The 21,411-nt window shown below is 45.9% G+C and overlaps 1 protein-coding gene across 2 annotated transcripts in view; it reads left to right on the forward strand.

Annotated features, from left to right (window-relative positions):
* The window catches only part of HEG1 (heart development protein with EGF like domains 1), an 87,998-nt gene extending 71,185 nt beyond the window's left edge, over positions 1 to 16,813 (forward strand). For both annotated transcript variants that reach the window (XM_044252148.1, XM_044252147.1), the window contains 3 exons: positions 5,625 to 5,712; positions 9,059 to 9,233; positions 11,520 to 16,813. In XM_044252148.1, coding sequence (XP_044108083.1) covers positions 5,625 to 5,712; positions 9,059 to 9,233; positions 11,520 to 11,669 — 413 coding nt within the window. In that variant the 3' untranslated portion in view covers positions 11,670 to 16,813. The remainder of the gene's footprint in view (positions 1 to 5,624; positions 5,713 to 9,058; positions 9,234 to 11,519) is intronic.
* The last annotated feature ends 4,598 nt before the right edge of the window (positions 16,814 to 21,411 follow it).

Below are 21,411 nucleotides of genomic sequence, written 5' to 3' on the forward strand. Positions count from 1 at the left end.
CGCATAGGGCAAGGCTTGGAGAAGGGGTGTGGAGCTTCTCCCAGTGAGCCACTCTCCCTAGCTCTCTGCGTGTTCACCCACCGGAAGCTCTGCGGACTCTGTCCTTTTGGGATTTTTTGGAGGCTTCATTACGTAGGCACGACTGACTAGGTCACTGACCATTGGCAAACTCAACTTCCAGCCCCTCACCTCTCTCCCGGGCTCAGGGAGTAGGGATTGAAAGTTCCCAACCTTCTAATCACAGGGTTGTTCTCTCCCGCTCCCCTCCCTCCCGCTTCCCCACCCACCAGGTGATTTCCAAAAGTCACTTCATTAATCTAACAAAAGACTCACCTTTCTATTCTCTTCACTTAGGAAATTGCAAAGGTTTTTTGTTTTGTTTTGTTTTTAAGGTTTTATTTGTTTCAGAGAGAGAAAGCACAAGTAGAGCCGCAGGCAGAGGGAGAGAGAAAAGCAGGCTCCCCGCTGGGCAGGGAGCCTGATGCAAGGCAGGACCCCAGAACCCTGGGATCATGACCTGAGCTGGAGGCAGCCACTTAATGGACTGAGCCACCCCAGTGCCGCTCTAAGGGTTTTAAGAGCTCTTGGCCAGGACGAGGGACAAGACCAGATAAACATTTCTCATTATAAATCACAGTATCACAGTTGGCTAAGGTTCTTCTAAGGGGTAAATAAGCCTCGCTAGCTGAAGCAACAAAAAGCCGTTTATGGGAAGGATCCTGAGGTGTGTCATGAAATTCCAGCATCAGAAGGAATAAGATTCACGGAATTGTGGGGGAGCCATAGCAGCTGGAGGTTGGGGGCCTGCTTTTCAGGGTACACATTAACACGACTCCATCTTCAGCTCTCATCTTTGCTCTTCACTGTGTCTGTGTACAGGCTTTCCCTCCTTCCCAGACCACGTAACTGAAAATAGACTCACCAGAGGGCTTCAGGTGTGTGTCGCTGGTTCGGCCATTTTGAAAGATAAGGTGCTTGTGCTCTCTCCTCTCATTCTCTCTTTCTCTTTACCAAATTGAGATTACTGGGAAGGAACTGACTGATCCAGCTTGGATCATGTGTTTACTCCCAGACCAGTTAGCTGTAGCCAGGGTTGACGCTACACGTACAAGCATGACCCGCTCTAACCCTGTCCACCATAACCTGCACATGACAGGGTGAACGTTCCCAGGGAGGGGCTGGCTAAGTAGACAATTCAGCAGTAGTTTCCATCCTAAATGAGCACATAAGCAAGAACAGATGTAGCTCGTAGGAAAGACCAAGGCCCCCAATGGGCTCCCAACAGCAATGACAGCAGTAGCAACCTATGACCAAACCACAGAAAGAATAAAGAAAAGATAAAGACTGTGAAATATCAACAAATGTTAAAGAGTAAGAAAGAAAGACTAAGAATTCCAAGTACACCATTATGGAGAGCCCCTTCAAGGATAGAATGGACAAGCCTAAGATGACATTCCCTGCCTTCCATCTTACCCTAATAAATAAACGTTCAGAGCACCCACAAAACTGTAAATGTTATAGTTAATGTTGATTCAAATTCCATGCTCTTCTTCATGTTTGTTTTTTCTTTTTAAGATTTTATTTATTTATTTGACACAGAGAGAACATAAGCAGGGGTGGGAGGCAGAGGGAGAGGGAGAAGAAGGCTCCCCACTGAGCAGGGATCCCCATGCAGGGCTCAATCCCAGAACCCCGAGATCATGACCTGCACTGAAGGCAGATGCTTAACCAAGAGAGCCACTGAGGTATCCCAAAATCCCATGCACTTATGATCATTATGTGGCCTCATAATAAAGTCAAAGTCAGTCTTAAGTTCAAAAAATCAGTTGTCGGGGCACCTGGGTGGCTCAGTTGGTTAAGCCGCTGCCTTCGGCTCGGGTCATGATCTCAGGGTCCTGGGATGGAGTCCCGCATGGGCTCTCTGCTCAGCAGGGAGCCTGCTTCCTCCTCTCTCTCTTTCTCTCTGCCTGCCTCTCTACCTACTTGTGATCTCTCTCTGTCAAATAAATAAATAAAATCTTTAAAAAAAAAAAAAATCAGTTGTTCATGAACTGACTTGATAGCAGATTTGAGAGAAAAAAAAATCTGGATTATCTTGTCCATAAGCTGATTTCAAGTTCCCAGTAATAAGATCTAACTGCCAAAGAGCATCAAACATACTCTAAAAAATTGTGTGTGTGTGTGTGTGTGTGTGTGTGTACGCATATGAGTAACGGTTGGGAAGTACAGGGAAGCACAAAGAAGAAAGAAGTTAGCCATGATTTCCAAGGCAGTGCCAACTTCTGGGAACATTTCTGTAGATACCCTCCTGGAAATTTATGCTCATGCCCATGAGGTCTTCTGGCTGTCAGGACTGGTTCTTGGCTGCAGATAGTTTTAAGAAGCACTGGTCTACTCCAGCTATGCCTCTCTTTAGAAAAAAACTGCCCCTTCCAGGGGTGCCTAGGATGGCCCAGTCTGTTAAGCAACTGATTCTTGATTTCAGCTCAAGTCATGATCTCAGGGTCCTGGATCCAGCCCCCACCCCCCCCACCCCATCTGGCTCCCCACCTAGGGGAGAGTCTGCTTCCTTCTCTTTCTCCCTCTGCCCCTCCCCCTGCTGCTTGCACAAACTACTCCCCCATAGTAAATAAATAAATCTTAAAAAAAAAAAAAAACTGCTCGTTCCAAAGAGGACTCTGCCACAGCTGTGGCCACTTGCAAAGGTCACTTCTAAAATGAGCACCTGCTTGTTTTGCTGGAAGTGGGAAAATTTGAACTTGGTGTGGAGGGATAAGCAGGAATAGACTTCAGTCTTTCATTAGGAACAAAGGAAGCCAGTGTAGGATTTTAAAGCTGAGAAATGGCATAATCAGACTTATTTTTTAAAGGAGTGGGCAAGATGGGGCACAGGAAGGTGAGCTAGGACATGGTTACAGTTGCTGGGTCAAGAGTTGATGGCGGTTTAGGGTGGTGTTGGTGGGGATGAAGAAATGTCAACAGATTCAAGAGATTTTTTTTTAAAGGGAGGCTTAAAGACATGTGTCAGGAGGTGAAGGGGAGAATTACCTCACTCCATGGTTTGGCTTTGTTTCCTGTATGTCTTAATACCGATGGTTTTTCAAGATAATCAGGTTTCTGTGCTATTTATTTAAATAAATGATAGGTAAACGGTTGATTTGGTTTTATCGCACAGTCCACTTGCTGTCAGCTCTGTGCATTACTGTGACTTTACCTGAATACCTGGAGATCATGTAAATTCCAGTCATAATTTACTATAGAAAATCTGATTATTGGCCCTTTTTTGAAATCCTGTGCCTTACAACCTGAGAATAAATTTTATTTCCACAACAACAAAAATCAACTGAATACTTAGTAGACTTTATTGAAAATATCATTTTGTGGGACGCCTGGGTGGCGCAGTTGGTTGAACGACTGCCTCCGGCTCAGGGCGTGATCCTGGAGTCCCGGGATTGAGTCCCACATCAGGCTCCCAGCTCCATGGGGAGTCTGCTTCGCTCTCTCACCTTCTCCTCGCTCATTCTCTCTCTCACTGTCTCTCTCTCTCTTAAATAAATAAAATAAAATCTTTTAAAAAAAAAAAAAAAAAAAAAAAAAAAAAAGAAAATATCATTTTGCCAGAAATACACCAGTATAAAACCATTAATTAAAATTTTAATATTGTTGTTTACATATGATATGCATGTGCTTACTAATATGACTGCTAATATCTGGTGGTTAAATTCAATTTGTATGTATTCAGGGAACAACTCATTCCTGGCATGGTTCAGCAGTGATTCTCAAACTCTGAATTTAGTTGACCAATAATATGTCTTATAATATAGGGTTCTGTACTTTTTATCTTATCAAGTAAGAATCTAAAACTAAATAAATAATTTTTATATCTACTATATCACCATCAGTTCAAAAATGTAAAAACAGTTAACACCAAAGCGTGGGAAGTAGCCAAGAAATGATTCTCTGTTTTCTCCATAACTTAAAAAAAAAAAACAACTTTACTGGGGCACCTGGGTGGCTCAGTGGGTTGAGCCTCTGCCTTCAGCTCTGGTCATGATCTAAGGGTCATGGGATCGAGCCCCGAGTCGGGCTCTCTGCTCATCGGGAAGCCTGCTTCCTCCTTTCTCTCTCTCTCTGCCTGCCTCTCTGCCTACTTCTGATCTCTCTCTCTCTCTGTCAAATAAATAAATAAACAAAATCTTTTAAAAATAAATAATAAGTAAAAATAAAAAACAACTTTACTGAAGGCATAATTTACACATAATAAAATGTACCCAGCTTAAGTGAGGGGGAAAAAAGAATAGAAAGGATAAAATCTTAGAAGACAGAACAGTTATTAAAACCAAACAGATTTAGTTTTTGAAAACTTCATCCATATCCTTTAGTTTTTTCTATTTACCTTGCGCTGGTAAACATGACCAGGGGGCTGATCTACAGGTAGAATTTGGGTTCCACCCATTGTTCTAAAAGTGACTGAGAAAGGAGAAATCTTGGGGCACCTGGGTGGCTCAGTGGGTTAAGCCTCTGCCCTCGGCTTAGTTCATGATCTCAGGGTCCTGGGATTGAGGCCCTCACCAACAGGGAGCCTGCTTCCCTTCCCCCACCCCTCCCCCGCCTGCCTCTCCGCCTACTTGTGATCTCTCTCTCTGTCAAATAAATAAATAATTTTTTTTAAAAAAACACTTAAAAAAAATAAAGAAAGAAAGAAAAGAAGGAAGGAAGGAGAAGTCTTCTCCAAACAGTGCAGGCAGGGGAGGAAAAATAATTTTTTCTCTACCCTTCTAGAACTCTACTGCCACCCCCACCCCTACCCCAAATAAAAGACCTAGTAACAGGAGAAAAAGAAAACAATTTTAATTACATAGCACACATGGGAGCCCCACAAAGATACGAGACTCAAAGGCAGCTGGCTATTTGAGGCTTCTGTGCCCTTCAGAGTTCAGGAAATGGCTAGGTGTCCAGGCTGCCAAGGGCAGGGGTGGGAAGCCACCTGGGAAAGTGAGAGGAGAAACTGTTTGGTAAACACAGGCTGCCCTGGCCCCAACATCAGGCTCTCAGGTAAAAAGGTGAACTCTGAGCTGCCTTCTGGTACAGGCCTCTTTTCTAATGCAAATCTCCCTTAAAAAAGGGTTACTCCTGCTGTTTTCAGAGCTTCTCCTGAGTCCCAGTTTCTCAAAAATAAACAGTACAAGGGGTGATTGGGTGGCTCAGTGAGTTAAGCCTCTGCCTTCGGCTCAGGTCATGATCTCAGGGTCCTGGGATCCACCCCGAGTCAGGCTCTCTGCTCAGTGGGGAGCCTGCTTCCCCTTCTCTCTCTGCCTGTCTCTCTGCCTACCTGTGATCTCTGTCTGTCAAATAAATAAATAAAATCTTTTTTTAAAAAAGTTCAAAATAATAGGCATGCTAAAGAGGACTATTTTGGGTGGATATCCTGCCATCCTCCAACAGAGCAAATGCCAGAGCTAGCATTGAGGAGCCGTGCCTGCCCCCCACCCCATGAAAGGTGAGGTCACCAGAGGAGGCAAGGTCTTAGCTGTGGGGCAGGGAGGGCAACTCTTCTTTTGTATTCATTTATTTATTCATTATGTCTTACCTGTCTACTTTTCTCCTTTTTAACCCTCGTTTAGCTTATCAGCTGATCACCGTGGTGATCGCAGCAGCAGGAGGTGGGCTTCTTCTGATTCTAGGCATTGCGCTGATTGTTACCTGCTGCCGGTGAGTGCCAGGAGTTCACATTCTTATTCGCTTTGCCTCTGCTAAGCAATAGTCTGTGTAGATTTTAAAGAATGTTTGGGGTGCTTTACAGTATTAAATCATCCTGTATAACAGAATCATTCAAAAAAGGAGAAAGGGAAATTCATAATAGATAGTGCCATTGAGAAAGGACAGCAAATGGGACTCTGTTTTCTTTACTAAAAAAAAGAATATCCCTAAGCACAAGCAACAAAAAAGTGATAGATTGGACATCATCAAAATTTAAAAACTCCTGTGCTTCAAAGGACCCTATCAGGATAGTGAAAACACAACCTAGGGAACAGGAGAAAGGGTTTGAAAATCGTATGTCTAATACGGGACTTGTGTCTAGAGTATAGAAAGAATTCTTAAAACTCAATAATAAAAAGGCAACTTTACTTAAAAATAAAAATGGGCAAAACACTTGAATAGGCATTTCACCAAAGGAGATGAACAAATGGCCAGGAGGCATATGAAATGACGTTCTGCATCATTAGCCATCAGGGAAATACAAACAAAATTGCCAGGAGACACCACTGCACACCCACTTAGATGCCCATTTGAAAACCAAGAGGGGGGTGGGAGGATGGGGTAACTGGGTCATGGGCATTAAGGAGGGCACGGGCTGTAATGAGCACTGGCTGTTATATAAGACTGATGAATCATGGACTTCTACCTCTGAAACCAATAATACATCATATGTTAATTAATTGAATTTAAATGAAAAATAAAAATTAAAAAACAAGAAAACAGCAAGCATTGGTGAGGCTGTGGAAGAATTGGAACACTCCTGCTCCAGAAACACAAAATGGTGCAGCCCCTCTGAAGGAGTCTGTCAGCTCCTTGGGAAGGTAAACACCTTGTCCACCTGTGACCCGGTGTTGGATCCCTCAATAATGGGTCCATGATTAAAGGAGCGAGACTGATACAAAGCAAAGGTCAAGCAAAGCTTTATTTCACGCCAAGCATTGAGAATCAAACCAACCATCAAACTGACTGGTCGGGCTGCCCCTTACAGAGAGGGTGACCCCTCCCTGCCTTACAGACTAACTTTTATAGAGCAAAGGCCATGTGGTTGGGCCTGGCCACACACAGGTGGCCAATTGAATTTCAGTTTACCCTATAGTAGCTATTTGAACTAGCCTATCACCTTGGTCAGAATTGGCGCCCAAAAGGCGCCCAAAGGGTGGGGCCCATACTCCGTGGTAGCTAGGGAGACAGTATGCGCCCCCCTACACTATTGGATACCTCCCCCTGACCTGACTCATCCCTGCATTGGGCCGTTATCCCCACCTGACCTGCCCTGCCCTTGTATTTGGGCTTCGTTAAGTAAGTTCCCCTGGGGTGGGGGGAGCAGGGTCAGTTTAAGTTTTACTGCATAAACAAAATCACTGTTTAACCGGATGGCATCACTCTGGATAAATAGGCCCTTACACCCGGCACCCGCTCTCTGATGTCCATACCCTGGGAACTGAATATGTACAGAAACATGTACAAAAGACCACCTCTTGTATGATTCCATCTCTATGAACTCTCCAAAATAGGCAAATCTCACAGACAGAGAGGTAGATGAATGGTTTCCTGGGGCTGGCGAGTGAGGGGTGTGAATTGGGGAGTAAAGGGTAAGAGGCTTCTTTTTAGGGTGACACAACTGTTGTAAACATTGATTGTGGTGATGGTCGCACACATCTGAATATACTCAAACTTCATACTTCAAATGGGCAAATTTAGAAGCAAACAAATGTGAAGGGTTAGCAGGGCTGTTTCACCCATAAGCAAATGGGAGTCAGCACACATGCTGGGCTCTGGGCTTCTTGGAAGCCAGTGCAGTGGGTGTCTGCTGGGAAAGGAGGAGAAAGGAAGGAGTTGGTCCCTTCTGTGGGTGATTATCTAGTCAGATAATGGAAAACTCTGACCTTTGATTTAGATGATTATAAATGACAGGAATTTTTCTGACGTAACAGATGGTGGGAACCTACCAAAATAGCAAGTTGTCTTTTCGACCATTGATAAGAAGGACACCATAAGATATCTTTCACTTTCAGCAAGGCTGCAGAGAGCAGTTTGCCCTAACTGCCCTTCTGGGAACCCACACCTCATGGTACCGCGTTTGCCTGACATTTGCCAAGTTGCCACCCGATCATCAAATACAAACTATGAGTGGAAATAAAATCCTGGGTAGGAGACCAGAAACTAGAGGGATTAAACCTCAAGAGGAAGTAAGCCTCCTATTTGCTAAGTATCGGAGAACCAGGTAGTGTGACTACCTGGAGAAGGAGCCAATGCCTATGGGCTTTGGCAAAAGGGAAGGTAGTCATGAATTACTAGGTCATTGTTTGAAACCGGAGGCCCCACCCTCCAGGGAGCAACACAGTGGCATCTGTTCTTGAACTTGCAAGAAGGAACAACGCCTAAGCCACATGCGGGACATTTGGTTTTATGACCCTGAGTCATTTTGTGCCTTCCCAGAAAGTTTATTTATAGAGTAGGGAGGTAAGAAGGAAGAAACTTGAGATTATTTTATCCAGGGCAAATATAATGAAAAATGTCTGCTTCTAGGCCCATTCCATAGGTAAATTACACATATTTCTACCATTTCCAGCCAGGGAACCCTCACAAGTAGGGGAGCTTGTCCTGGGCTTTCCCTGACCTGATGAGATGAGAATTTGTGAAGCTAATATAAACAGATGGGCATTTTTGCAAATGAGAGAGCCTGGTTTTATGGTCATTGGAGTAGCTTCATGGGGTAAAAGGGCCCTGGCTGGTGCGACAGGAGGCCTGCGCCTTATCTTGCTTCATTAGTAGCAAAACGTGACCTAGGGAACAAGTCTTATTTTTTCACAAAGCCAGAGCTGTCCCGTCCCCAAAGCCCATCTCTTAGTAAATTTTGGTGAAACCTACAAGTTTCTGTGTATATCCTGATCCTTAGGCAGGTTTAGAACCATAGGATTAAAGAATCCTAAAGACCCTTTGGCTCCAGCATTCTGGGAATTCATGACTCTGATTTCCCTGACTGCCCCCAAGATGCAGTGACCTCGGTCCCCTGGAGAAGACTGCTTCACTATAGATAGCTGTTCATCCTCTGTCCATGGTAACCCGTCCCTTCCAGTTGGAAGATCTTTTTGCAATTTTTTTTGCATCTAATTGCCTTTTTATTTGTTTTAGGCAAAATATAACAATAATGTCATTTCTTCAGTGGGCATTTATAAAAGAATGTAATGGTAGCTTTCCGTCTAAACTACCTTCTAAAATAATAAAAACATGCTTTCATAGATATTTCTTTACAGAACTTGTTCATTTGAATCATCAACTATTTTCCATTCCACAGAAAGAGTAAAAATGACATAAGCAAACTCATCTTCAAAAGTGGAGATTTCCAAATGTCCCCATATGCTGAGTACCCCAAAAACCCCCGCTCACAAGAATGGGGCCGAGAAGCTATTGAAATGCATGAGAACGGAAGTACCAAAAATCTCCTCCAGATGACGGATGTGTATTACTCGGTGCGTATCTCTGTGCCCGGGGCAGCTCAGGCTCTGATCCCCTCTGAGAAGTACGGGGATTGTGTTTTGTGGTAAAACAAAGATAACTTCAGCTGCTTAAGGGTTAAAGAGAATGGTGTCCTGAGCCTCTTATTTATATAACTTAATATTCAACTTACTTATGATCTGTTTGCATGGTATTTGTTAGTTTTGACATCAAGATCAGGAAGGCTACTTCCCCCAACCGAGCTCATTACTTTTATGGGGTTTTAGAAATAACCCTTCCTGGGACCATATTTGCTTTTGAGTTATAAGATTGGAAACTGAAAGTTAGCAGAAAGAATTTGTTGTATTTAGGCTGTGGCCCTCACATTTTCATCCCTTGTCTGCCCCACTTTACCTCCTGTGCTTGTGGGATTGGGAACAGGGATAAAGAGAACACTCCAGTGGCCTCCCCAGCAGCACTTCTCAGTGTTTTAGGAGATGTTCACTCAGTGGGTCTTCAACAGCGGGCCCCATCCAGCCCTGGACGGCATCATCTGGGAAGACGGTAGACCCCCGGGAGCTCTGGCTCCTTCTGTCCTACCTTGGATAACCCGTGCCCTGCCCGTTTCATTTCACATAACGTGGCAAACACAAATGGGGCTGTCTGAACTGGGAAGTAAACAGACGGAGGTGACTTCTCATCCCACGTGGACCTCTTTGAGGTAGCAATAAATGTGGAACCTTGCCCCGTGGTGACTTAACAGCGCTGTGACAGAAGTTACAACCCCACTAGTTGCTATGGGGATGAAGCCTGAGGGTTCAGACTTTGGATGGGAGAGGTTCATGCTAAGGAAGCTGTTGTTTCCATTGGACCCTTTGGAAAACTTGAAACTGGGGGAAGAACAAGAAGAAGTAAGAGGGCACCTGGGTGGCTCAGTGGGTTAAGCCTCTGCCTTCGGCTCAGGTCATCATCTCAGGGTCCTGGGATGAAGCCCTACATCGGGCTTTCTGCTCAGCAGGGAGCCTGCTTCCCCCTCTCCGTCTGCCTGCCTCTCTGCCTACTTGCAATCTCTCTCTGTCAAATATGTGAATAAAATCTTTAAAGAAGAAGAAGAAGTAGTAGTAGTAGAAGAAATAATAAGGGAAAAGACAGACGCAGACACAAACTTCAAGCTGGGGTTAAGTGTTAATGTTTCCGCACAAGTGCTTGGCTGTGTTCTCCATGTGGGAAGCCCTGTTCCTCTCACGGCAGCCAGGTGTCTGCGGGTGTCTGCTGCTCGAGCAAGTGTACCTGCACCCTCACACCGTTTGCCAGGGACTCTTCCCCCGTGCCTGGCGAAATCGCATAGGGACAGACTCAGGGCACCAGAGGACCAACCCTGGTGTGTTTCCGTGGAGTTAGCACAAGAGTTGCCTGAAGCAGAAATAATCAAGAACTTAAACCAGCCCCATCTTCCTTTCAGAAATGGGCTGAGCAGTCCGTAGAGCCTATGCTTATGGTATGAAGCTGTCCCCTGAGTGAGAAGGCTGTCTCTCACAGTGGCCTCAGATGTACCTCGGGCACTCCTAGGATCCATGTTCATTATATGCTGTCTCTAGTGTTTTCTTTCTGCCAGGCAAGCATTTTCTCCCGGTGGGCCTCATTGAGGGCCTCCTCAAAGTAGCTGTGTCGTTTCCCTGTGAGCTTCTTTTGCACTTCAGCTAGGGAGCCATGGTCTAGGCTGGGATCTGGTCAGAGATGGCTGCCTGTTGCTGATGGCCTCCCACTCTGGGATCCTGACTCCACCTTTAATAGGCAGTCCTATGACCTTGCAAAAGTCAGTTCCCTGTTTGTGGCGGGGACCTTAGTGCTGTGCTCTGCAAGAAAGACACTTTTTTAAAATGTCAAGATGATAATCAGGTAATAATCAGTCTTTATGATAATTAGGATAATTAGCCCAGGTCTTTTTCTATATTGGTCTAAAATTGCTGGGCTGCCCTTGATCACTTTTTAAAATCTCCTTTGAAAATATGGATGCCTTTGAAAATCTTTTTTGAAAAAGGGATGCCAGGCTCCACTTTTTAAAATCTCCTTTGAAAATATGGATGCCTTTGAAAAATCTCCTTTGGAAAAGGGATGCCAGTCTCCACAAAGAGAGGGCCCGGGAGGTCCTGACTTCTAGGTCAGACCCTGCTCCACTAGAGTTAGCTGCCTCCCTCTTGGGTTTATTAAAACATAGTGTTCTTTTTTCTTCTTTTTTTTTTGAAAAGGAAAAAAAAACACATTAAATTTAAATCTATGAATAATAAATGCACTTCTTTTCTCTTCTCTCTGGCCACCAGCCCACAAGCGTAAGAAATCCTGAACTTGAACGCAATGGACTCTACCCGGCATACACTGGACTGCCGGGGTCACGGCACTCGTGCATTTTCCCTGGACAGTATAACCCATCTTTCATCAGTGATGAGAGCAGGAGAAGAGACTACTTCTAAGTGCAGAAGAGAGACAGACGGCCCAGCACTCTGAGCAAGTTGTGGGCCCTCCACACTCAGAGGACTGTACCAGGGGGGCCAGTGTGCTCACCGGCTGCTCCCAGGACTCATGGAGCCACACTCCTGTGGCAAGCAGAAAGCAGCAGGACAGGCGTGAGGGGCGTGACCACAGGGGAAGGAGACAGATCTGGGACATGGAACTGAGGGCTGCTCCTTGGGCACCTTTGCCCTTACTGTGAACATGAACAGGGGCCAGTCCCGCATGTCCCCAAATGCGGCAGCCACCTCGGGGCCACCAGCCATGGGTCATGGGCCACGGGTTGACTCTTAGCCAGGGCATGTCTTCAGGCACCTTCGCCAGGACCCAGTCTTCCTTAGTTTGCACTTTAGTCAATTGGATAGGGAGGTCTCCTTTTGGATTTTTTCCAAGACTGTTCCAAAAAGAAGGCCTCTTTTCCTCAGACGCTCCCATAGGCCTCGATCTGGTGATTAATTTACTGCAAAGTACAGGCTCTTTCGTGGTTCCCCTGCCCGGTATCTACATGCTAAACCACGGATGAACATACCACTAAGGTTTGGAGATGCTGCAGGTGAGCACACAGTATTTTTAGTAGGTTCTAGGTCTTCTGCAGTTTCCATCCCAGCCCTCAAAATGAGGAACTGAACTGTGCGAAGCATAGCTCACACTCCATTTTGTAGTCAAGGTGACATTTATTTAAGATTATTTCTTTTTTCCCTCCGCAGTTAATTCTCCCTTTTTCAAACAAGTCTGCATTCGGGCAAGACAAATTGCATTTGTTTTTAACTAGAGGCCTCCCGCTGCCGGTAGTGAGGCGGGGCGCTGTGGGGAGGAGGCTCATAGAGTCGCACAGCTGAGGGCCAGGGTGGAGGGGGGTGGGGGGCTTCTGTTCCCTGAGGGCAGTGCCCGGGTGCCGGCGCGGGACTCGGGACTCTGTCCTCCCCCGCGGAGGCGGAAGCTGCTGTATCTGTGCAGTAGAAATGGGAAGCCGAATGCAGACTGGGCCTGAGCGGGAATTCCGCCGCTGAGGGAGAAGCACCCGGATGTGGCCGGAGGACTGGGCTGACCCGGCCCGGTCCACTTCCTGAAACCCTCGTGCTTTGGGAAGCCTGTGTGGGTTCCCGAGGAAGACCCGGGAGCTGGGATGGAGCCACACATCCGTGAGTCTGCTTCCTTTCTGGGGCGGCTTATGTGACCCCATCTGGGATCTTGCCCACAAACTCAGTGTCCTCTTTCAACTAAGGGCTCAAAGCTGTTTATTCATTGAAGAAATAACTTATTTTCTCTCATGCAGTAATTCGTCCCTCTTTATACTACTGCAGAGTTCCCTCCAGAAACATGGTAGTTTCAGTCAGCGTCAGAGAACTAAAGCCTTCCGGCCAGTTTAGGCGTTGAGAGTTGGCCTTTGGGAAGGAAGTGCTGCGTGTCTTATTTATTATGCCTGTGACTTGGGTCCTGTGGGGGGAGGGGCACCCCAGGGCGCGGTGTCTTTACCTGCTCCTTGTGGAACTGCGATTATTCCCGCCATGTGCTTTTGACACATCCTGGTTTGGGATGAAGTAAGGAGAACACGGTGGTCAGAGCAGTGTTCCCACCCTGAAGCCTGGAGCTCAGGAGCTACATTTCTGGAAGCTGTCTAGCCTTTGGGGACAGTTCTGTCCTGGGCGTGGTTGTTTCTTCAGAGTTCTCTCATCTCTTCAGAGTCTATCTCACCCTTACTGTTATGTAATCTTCACCCTTAGCGTTCTAAGTGTCAACTTTTGTGTCCCCTGGTCTCCACAAGCCACCAACACCCTGCTGGCAGCAGGAACACAAGTCAGGTGACGCTTTTTAGTCATTACATTGGACTCATCTCCTGAGATTCAAATTCTCTTGTCGTCAGCGGATGCCAGCTTCAAATTTCAGGGCATCACCTTTCTGAAATCTCTGGGTCTTGCCTCTTTCTGGGGAACCAAAGAACCTTCATGCCCCCCTGGTCTCACATCTAACTGGAGAGCTCCAAGCACCTGCCCTCTGCTCACCTGGGCCAACAGACTTGCCTCCCTGGTGAGGTGATATTGCTTCCTGGCTCTTGATGCAGATCCTTGCTTATCCCCAGAGCCACGGTGGGGTGGGGGGGGGGCGGTGTGTTCCCAGGCATTCTCAGCTAAAGGTGTCCGATGCTGTCTCAGCTGACGGATCATCTCCTGTGTCAGGACCAGAAGCTATAAGCTACACAAAGTTAAGTGTTTGTCTCAAAAGCATTCTTAAGAAGAATGCTGATGTCCATAAGAGTGTCCTGTGAGTTCCAAGAGTGCTTTCTTGTGAGTAGGTTTGGTGTGTGTGAAGTGGATTAAGAATGTTGTTTTTCTTTTACTGTGAAAAAAGGAGGCCTCCAACCATGTGAGGTTCAAATGTATCTCCTTGCTACGAGGCTGTGGGGTTGGGGAGGGGCTGTCTCAAGAGCACAAGGGTCTAACAAGGCATGAAAAGCAGCATGACTGCTCCCCAGTTACATGTTGGCTGCCCATCCTGAATGAGGAAGGGAGAGGCCGGCTGCACGTCTGCCTGGGGTTCAGTACCTCCCAGAGGGTCCTGCCTGGGCAGAGGGCAAACAAGCAGTGGGACAGCAGTAGCCTCTAGACTGGAGAGACAGGGTAGGGTGTGCCCCTGGGGAGCAGAAGCCCTCAGCTCCAGCATGGGTGCTCCATGCCTGCCCCTGCACCTGGAATGTGCGATTCGTGCCCATAGAAACGCCACGGTCCTGCCTCCTTGGGGCCCCACAGCTAGGGGAAGGTGGAAGGGAAAAGGGATACTTCACTGCTCATGAGAGGCTTCAACTTCTAGAGGGCCGGGCAGTGCCTCAGAGCAGGATGGGGCGTGGGGATTACCTGTCAGCCTCCTGGCTACTGTGGGTTTGTTTAAGCTTGTGTGTGGGGGGGGGTCTTTCTCCTGTCTTTTCCTCTCGGCCCCATGAGCCAGCCCAGGGCCCTGGAGAGAATTGATGAAGTCTACCTGTTGTGACCCAAATCTCTGGTGTTCCCACCATGACCCGGCTCTGTGCAAGGCCCTTGGCCTCACCACACCCTGGTGAAGTGTGCATGAGAGTGTCTGCTTCTTGCATACATGAACTTCCAGAGAGAGTGAATATCTTGCCTTAGAGAGCCAGGATTCAAACCCCTCTCCCTGCCTTGCCTTCCTGTGAATGCCTCACCATCCAAATGGACCTTACATGTCAAAGAGGGCAGGGGAAAGTGGGCTTATAATATACTTTTTTTTTTTTTGAAGAACCTTAATATTATGAAGCATTAACTGAACTAATGACATGAAATGCAAAAAAAAAAAAAAAAAACCAACGTTGATTCCTTTTTGAAAAAGTCCTTTTGGGTTCATTGCATGTAATTGCATCCATTTCTTGGACACGTGAGGTTAAGAGTGGCTAGTTTGTGTTTAGCGGGAAGTGTACTGGTACGTGGCTTGGGGCGTAGGAAGGGTGAGGTGATGACCCGGGTTTCTGGCAAACACAGCCAGACTTAGATGCCCACTGAGGGCGTTTTGCCTTGTGTCCGCGGGAAGGCTGTGGCTCCCACGTATTAGAAGCATATTTTTGTGAATGTGATCAGAGTCGTGAACATACTCAGTTGAATGTCTTAAATGCTGACAAATCTTCTTCCTTGGACGAAAATTTGTTTTCAGAAGCAGCTAACTCATTTAGAGCCAAGTATGTTGAATGAAGAGGGTAATCGAGCTGGCTGCTAGCATTTGGAATTCTAAACAAAGATGTGACTATTAAGTTCTCGAAGAGGTAATTCTTAAAGTTGGTCCAAACAGAAGGGCAGCATCTTTGCAGGGCTGGACGGCTGCCTAAGAAAATGTTTCTGAAGGATGGTATTTATTCAGATGTGGAAGTTCCCAGAGCGCCTCTGAGGGACATACCACACATGTGGCTTTGTGGGGTCTCTGTGAAGCCATCTTGCCCACTGGCCAAGGGCCCGAGTACCCGGTAACTTAGCCTGAAGAAGCTAAAGCCAAGCATTCTAGTTGCTTCAGGCTTAGTTTAGCCTAGCATGCTCCAAAGTCGTGTTCGGACCCATTGTTCTAAGATACCCTGATTTCAAAATGAGAACACTTGTTTGGAGACAGGAAGAATGCAAAGTTCAGTATTAGAGTATTCTCTGTCTTCTTTAAAACTGCCCTTCACATCAGGGCTATTTTTTTCTATGGGAAGACTTTTGTAGGGATTAGAAGGGACATGTCATTTCCTCCTTCCTGACCAAGCATCTTTCTGAGGTTCTTGTGTGCATTTATGGAAACAGATAGGGTTTTGTAGAGTTGTCCTTTGAGTGTATGGTTTTTTTTTTCTTTTCTGAAATCCCCAGAGAAGGATACTGGTTAAAAGGCTAGAAATATCAAAGTATTAAATGCCAGTCAATTTGTTGTGCTAAAGTATCTTTCCATAGTGTTATAATCCATCCTGTTTGCTGGCAACTGCTCACAAAAAAGCCTGTGAAACCCAAGGGGACAATTTAGGTCTATAAACAGATATCTTACACCAGCTTTGTCCCCTCCGCATTTTTTAACAGGACATTTCAAAGGATTTGCCTACTAGATTCTGGAGGTTTTTTGTTGTTGTTGGTTTTTTTGTTTTTTGTTGTTGTTATTGTTGTTGTTGTTTTTAGGACATGCAATGCAGGTGCAGAGTTATTGCCTAGGAAGGATGGACTGGTTGGGGGTGGGAGGGAACCAGTCTATCCGGGAAACTAACCCAGATTTCTGTATTACCTTGGCCCGTTTCTTCAAAAACAGAAGGTCTTTCATCCTGGGTTGCTGTGAGTTTCGTTAATGTTTGTGTTGTTGGACTTAACGGTTAAAAGAAGCATGTTGCTGGAATGTGAACTTCTTGAGTTTTCACATTGTCCCGAATTTCTTTTTGCAAACCTTTAAACCTTAAACCCCTGGTCGATTGTGTTAAAACCATTATGAGAATGTTATTTAAAGTTGTATTATAATTGCCACCTCCACTAATTATTCAGTACTGTAGCAGCAAAGTATTATTTGTAAGAACCTGGTTATTTTTATACTTATATCTACTTTAAGTCTGGCGTTCTAGTCAGTAAATGATGCAATAAAATGAATATCATTTTCACTGTGTGTTTTTCTCATAATAACAAGCAAACAGAGGGCATCAGGTTACCTTTCACGAGTTAACAATGGAACTCTTTGGGAAACTCTTGTGTGGCAAACATAGGGACTGAGTTATTTCTGGATCCTTAGTGCCCAGCTCAGTGAGGAAATGCACTTTTGATGATGGGTGGATGGATGGACACACTGACCTAAATGATAAAAAAGCCTGATTCAGGTGTATAACACCTGCTGGTGTTTGCTTTCCTTTCTATGGATTGGAGAATAGATAACCAGTTCAGATGTTCAATATTTTCTCCTGAATGCCTCCCCCGCAACCACCCCAGGCCACCTTTTCACATCTTGGACGGGAAGGGACAGGAAGCAAGCATGTCTGTGCTCCATGGCCAGGAGAATCCGTGGAACATGAAGACAGCAGACCATGAGACATACGCTCATGCTGGCCCGCGAATATGGCTGCCTGGCTAGATAGATGTTCATTAATTATTTGCTTCCTTCAGTTCCTCTCATGGCAGGGATGGTAAGCCTCTCAGACGCTGTATGATGGAAACCTTGGTCACTGGGAGAGGCTAACCATGTCGGCTTGGTGCCTGAGGGTGAACTTTGGGCACATTAGATCAGGGTAGAAGTCCATCAGATAGCTCGGAGTGGGCATGACCAGCTGCACTCTCCTCTCCTGACCCAGCTCCCCCTCAACTCAGCTTTCTTAGCCCGTCCCAACCGAGATTTCAATAGGACCCCAGAACTGACCCCTCTCACTCTCCTACCCACCTCAGCAGGACATCAGAGCATTTACAGACCCACTCACCCGTGGTATTGTTTTAGGACCTAACAGTGGGTCTATTGCTGACAAGCTGGCCAGAGTACTTGTCCTACTTGTGCATCTGACCAGATTTGATTCGCCAGTAAGCAAAGATCTAAAAAATATTTTTAGACTCTTGGACTTAAAGGACTTCATCAGTGCACACTGAGTTGTTCCAGTTGCTTGGGAAATGACAAAAAATAAGGGAGGTGGACCACAGTCCTTGTGTATTGGATTCTAGATGGCAAAGACAGCTCTGAATCCCCAGAACTGGGTTGTGGCGTCCTGTAGCCATCTGATGTAGCAAGCATGAACTTCAGGAAGATAGAAGAGGGATGCCGGGGCCTCCGGAATGACTCAGTCAGTTAAGTATCCTGACTCTTGATTTTGACTCGGGTCATGATCTCAGGATTGTAAGATTGAGTTCTATGTTAGGCTTGCACTCAGCATGGAGTCTGCTTGGGATTCTCTCTCTCCTTCCCCCTCTGCCCCACCCTGACTCACCCCACAGAGCTTCTCTCTCTCCAAAATAAACAAATAAATAAAATCTTTAAGAAGAAGGGAGAGAGGAGTGCCTGGGTGGCTGAGTGGGTTAAAACCTCTGCCTTCAGCTCAGGTCATGATCCCAGGGTCCTGGGATGGAGCCCCACATCGGGCTTTAAGTCTGGCGTTCTAGTCAGTAAATGATGCAATAAAATGAATCCTCAGCAGGGAGCCTGCTTCCTCCTCTCTCTCTGCCTGCCTCTCTGCATACTTACGATCTCTCTCGCTGTCAAATAAATAAATAAATCTTTTAGGAAAAAAAAGAGAGAGAGAAGTGCCAAGAATAAAGGTATTTATCGATTTTTAAATTTACCTTGTAAAAACTTACAGCACCACTGCAAGGCCTGGGCTCCAACCACTGATATGAGGCATTCTCTAAATTTCATGGCTGTTTTCCCAGATTGTGATCTCAGGCCAAAGGTGTTGCTCAGCTCTCTGAGCCTCTCTGAGCCTCAGAGTCCTGATCCCTAAAGCAGGGATAATAGTGACTGCCTTGCAGAGTTGTGAGGATTAAAGGGGAGAATTATGTGAGAAGACTCTGTAAGCAAAGAAATGCAACACCAAGAGAATATATCAGTTCTCTACAGTAGGGAACTCCTGTCACCCAAAGAAAGACATAACTGCATAATTAATGTTATCTCAGTGCTGATTCACTAGTAACTGGCCCCAAAGACCTTGGACTTGCTGTCATTTACCCCTTCCCTCCTCTCCTCCTGCTCCCCATATAACAAAGGGGTTAATGAGCCCAAAATTGGATATCTGTAAGGATGGGAATTAAGACTGTCCTATTGAACATTAGATGTTCAAATACCACCTGCATTTGCTAAAACAGAATGAGTGAGTAAGTGAGAAGACGAACCATTGCAACAGAAGAAATACACTGAAGTTGAAGGTCCTAGGGATTCAGTCACTCTAGGAGCTGCAGACTGGTGACTCCCTGATAGCAAGCGTGTGCACAACTATGACGTGTAACTGAACAGGAACGCTTAGCAAGGATCTCCTGTAGCAAAGCCCAAGCAGGCATTTGTAGATGAAACAATTTATTATTTTTTTAAAGATTTTATTTATTTATTTGACAGGCAGAGATCACAAGTGGGCAGAGAGGCAGGCAGAGAGAGGAAGGGAAGCAGGCCCCCTGCTGAGCAGAGAGCCCGAGCCACCCAAGCACCCCTAGATGAAGAACTTTAAAGATGCGCTAGGAAACCCTTCACCTGATGGGCTGGGGAACAAGGGTACAATGGACTAGTACTCAGCGAAGAAAAGGAACAAACCACCACAGGAGGCAGGCCCCTGCTTTGGTCTCAGAACCAGGCGCTAAGTAAAAAGAGCCAGATGTAAAAGCCTTCATATTGCGTAATGCCATCTATATTACATTCTGGAAAAGATAAAACTGTGGGGACAGGAGGGGCGCCTGGGTGGCTCGGTGGGTTAAAGCCTCTGCCTTCGGCTCGGGTCATGATCCCAGGGTCCTGGGATCGAGCCCCACATCGGGCTCTCTGCTCAGCAGGGAGCCTGCTTCCTCCTCTCTCTCTGCCTCTCTGCCTACTTGTGATCTCTGTCTGGCAGATAAATAAATAAATAAATTTTAAAAAAAAAACTGTGGGGACGGAAACAGATGAGTGGTTCCCTAGAGGTGGGGAGGAGGATTTCTGTGGTTCACTAAGGAAATGTCCAGCTTTCCTCCTTCCAGGCACAAGGTAGCATGTACTTCCCCCCGCCTTGTGAAATACGGCTACAGGACTTGCTTGGGCCAAACAAACGTGAACGGAAGTGAAATGTATCCCTTCCGGGAGGACACTTTAAGAGCCAATGTGTGAGGTTCACTTCTGTCGCCTCCGCAATCGTGGAAGTACATGTTGAGACGGAGCCACTGTTGGCGTGGGACCCTGGCTCTCCAGGCTTGGAAATGTCCTGTTGTTTTGTTAAGGCTCTGAGATTGAGGAGTCGCCTGCCGCAACATCACTCGGTCCATCCTGACTAGTGCAGCGCTCTAGAATTAACACTAGTCTAACTATAGCTTGTATGAATGGCTTGGTTCCTAGTTCAATGCCTTGGAACGTAACAATTATCATTGAAATTCTCCAACGAAGTGATTTTAGGTTTGTTTGGTTGGGAGTTTTGTTGCTGCTGTTTTGTTTCGATAAAAAGTCACATTAGAGGGCACCTGGGTGGCTCAGTGGGTTAAGCCTCTGCCTTCAGCTCAGGTCATGATCTCAGGGTCCTGGGATCGAGTCCCACATCAGGCTCTCTGCTCAGCAGGGAGCCTGCTTCCTCCCCTCTCTCTCTGCCTGCCTCTCTGCCTACTTGTAATCTCTCTCTCTGTGTCAAATAAATAAATAAAATCTTTTTTTTAAAAAGTCACATTAGAAACATTCAATAGTGGCTAATATTTTCTAAGCCTGCTGCTGAAGCTTTGTGATATAAATGAGTTTTGAACCAGAATGACGTAGGTTTGAAAGAGCTTATTAGCTATGAGATGTTTTTTCTTAAAGATTTTATTTGTGTATTTGAGAGAGAGAGAGAGTGTGTGTGTTTGCATAAAAGGGGGAAGGGGCAGAGGGAGAAGTAGACACCCCATACACACTGAGCAGGGAGCCCAAGGCAGGGCTTGATCCCAGGACCCCAGGATCATGACCTGACCCGAAGGCAGAAACCCAACCAACTGAGCCACCCAGGTGCCCCATCTGCGATATCTTGGTGAATTTCTTTGCTGTTCTGATCATTAGTTTCCTCCCCTATAAAAGAGAAATACTAAGATCCTAATTCAGAGGTATGTGGAGAGGTTAAATGATAGGATATCTTTCAAGTATATCTAAAGAATAAGATCCTTCATTTAGCTCTAGTCTGGGTTGAAGCCAACATTGAATAGGTGTGGGTTACAAGCTCCCTGGTAGGCATACTTGAGACCAATGCCTTGTTTGTATACAACTAGAATATTTGTTCCTCTGTCTCTCTCTCCCGCTTACTTCACAGTTGCCAAGTTCCACTGGAAGGCATTATTACTATGATATCAATAAGGCAAAAGTTACTTTGAGCAATACACTATAATGTTATACTCCATGGGGAACTTGATCTATATAGAGCCCAGTGATGACTAAGGAAATTGAGGAAAAAGTTCTATCTTCCTTTTCTATTCACACCATCACCCCAACCACAGAATTATCTTCTTTTTTACTTCCTTATTGGTTGGTTCACATTTCACATTGAGACTGATTCCTTTCTAAAGGCCAAGGGACTGGGGTATAGTCATCATAACC

This window comes from Neovison vison, chromosome 6 (genome assembly GCF_020171115.1).
Source record: "Neovison vison isolate M4711 chromosome 6, ASM_NN_V1, whole genome shotgun sequence".
Classification (NCBI taxonomy): Eukaryota; Metazoa; Chordata; class Mammalia; order Carnivora; family Mustelidae; genus Neogale; species Neogale vison.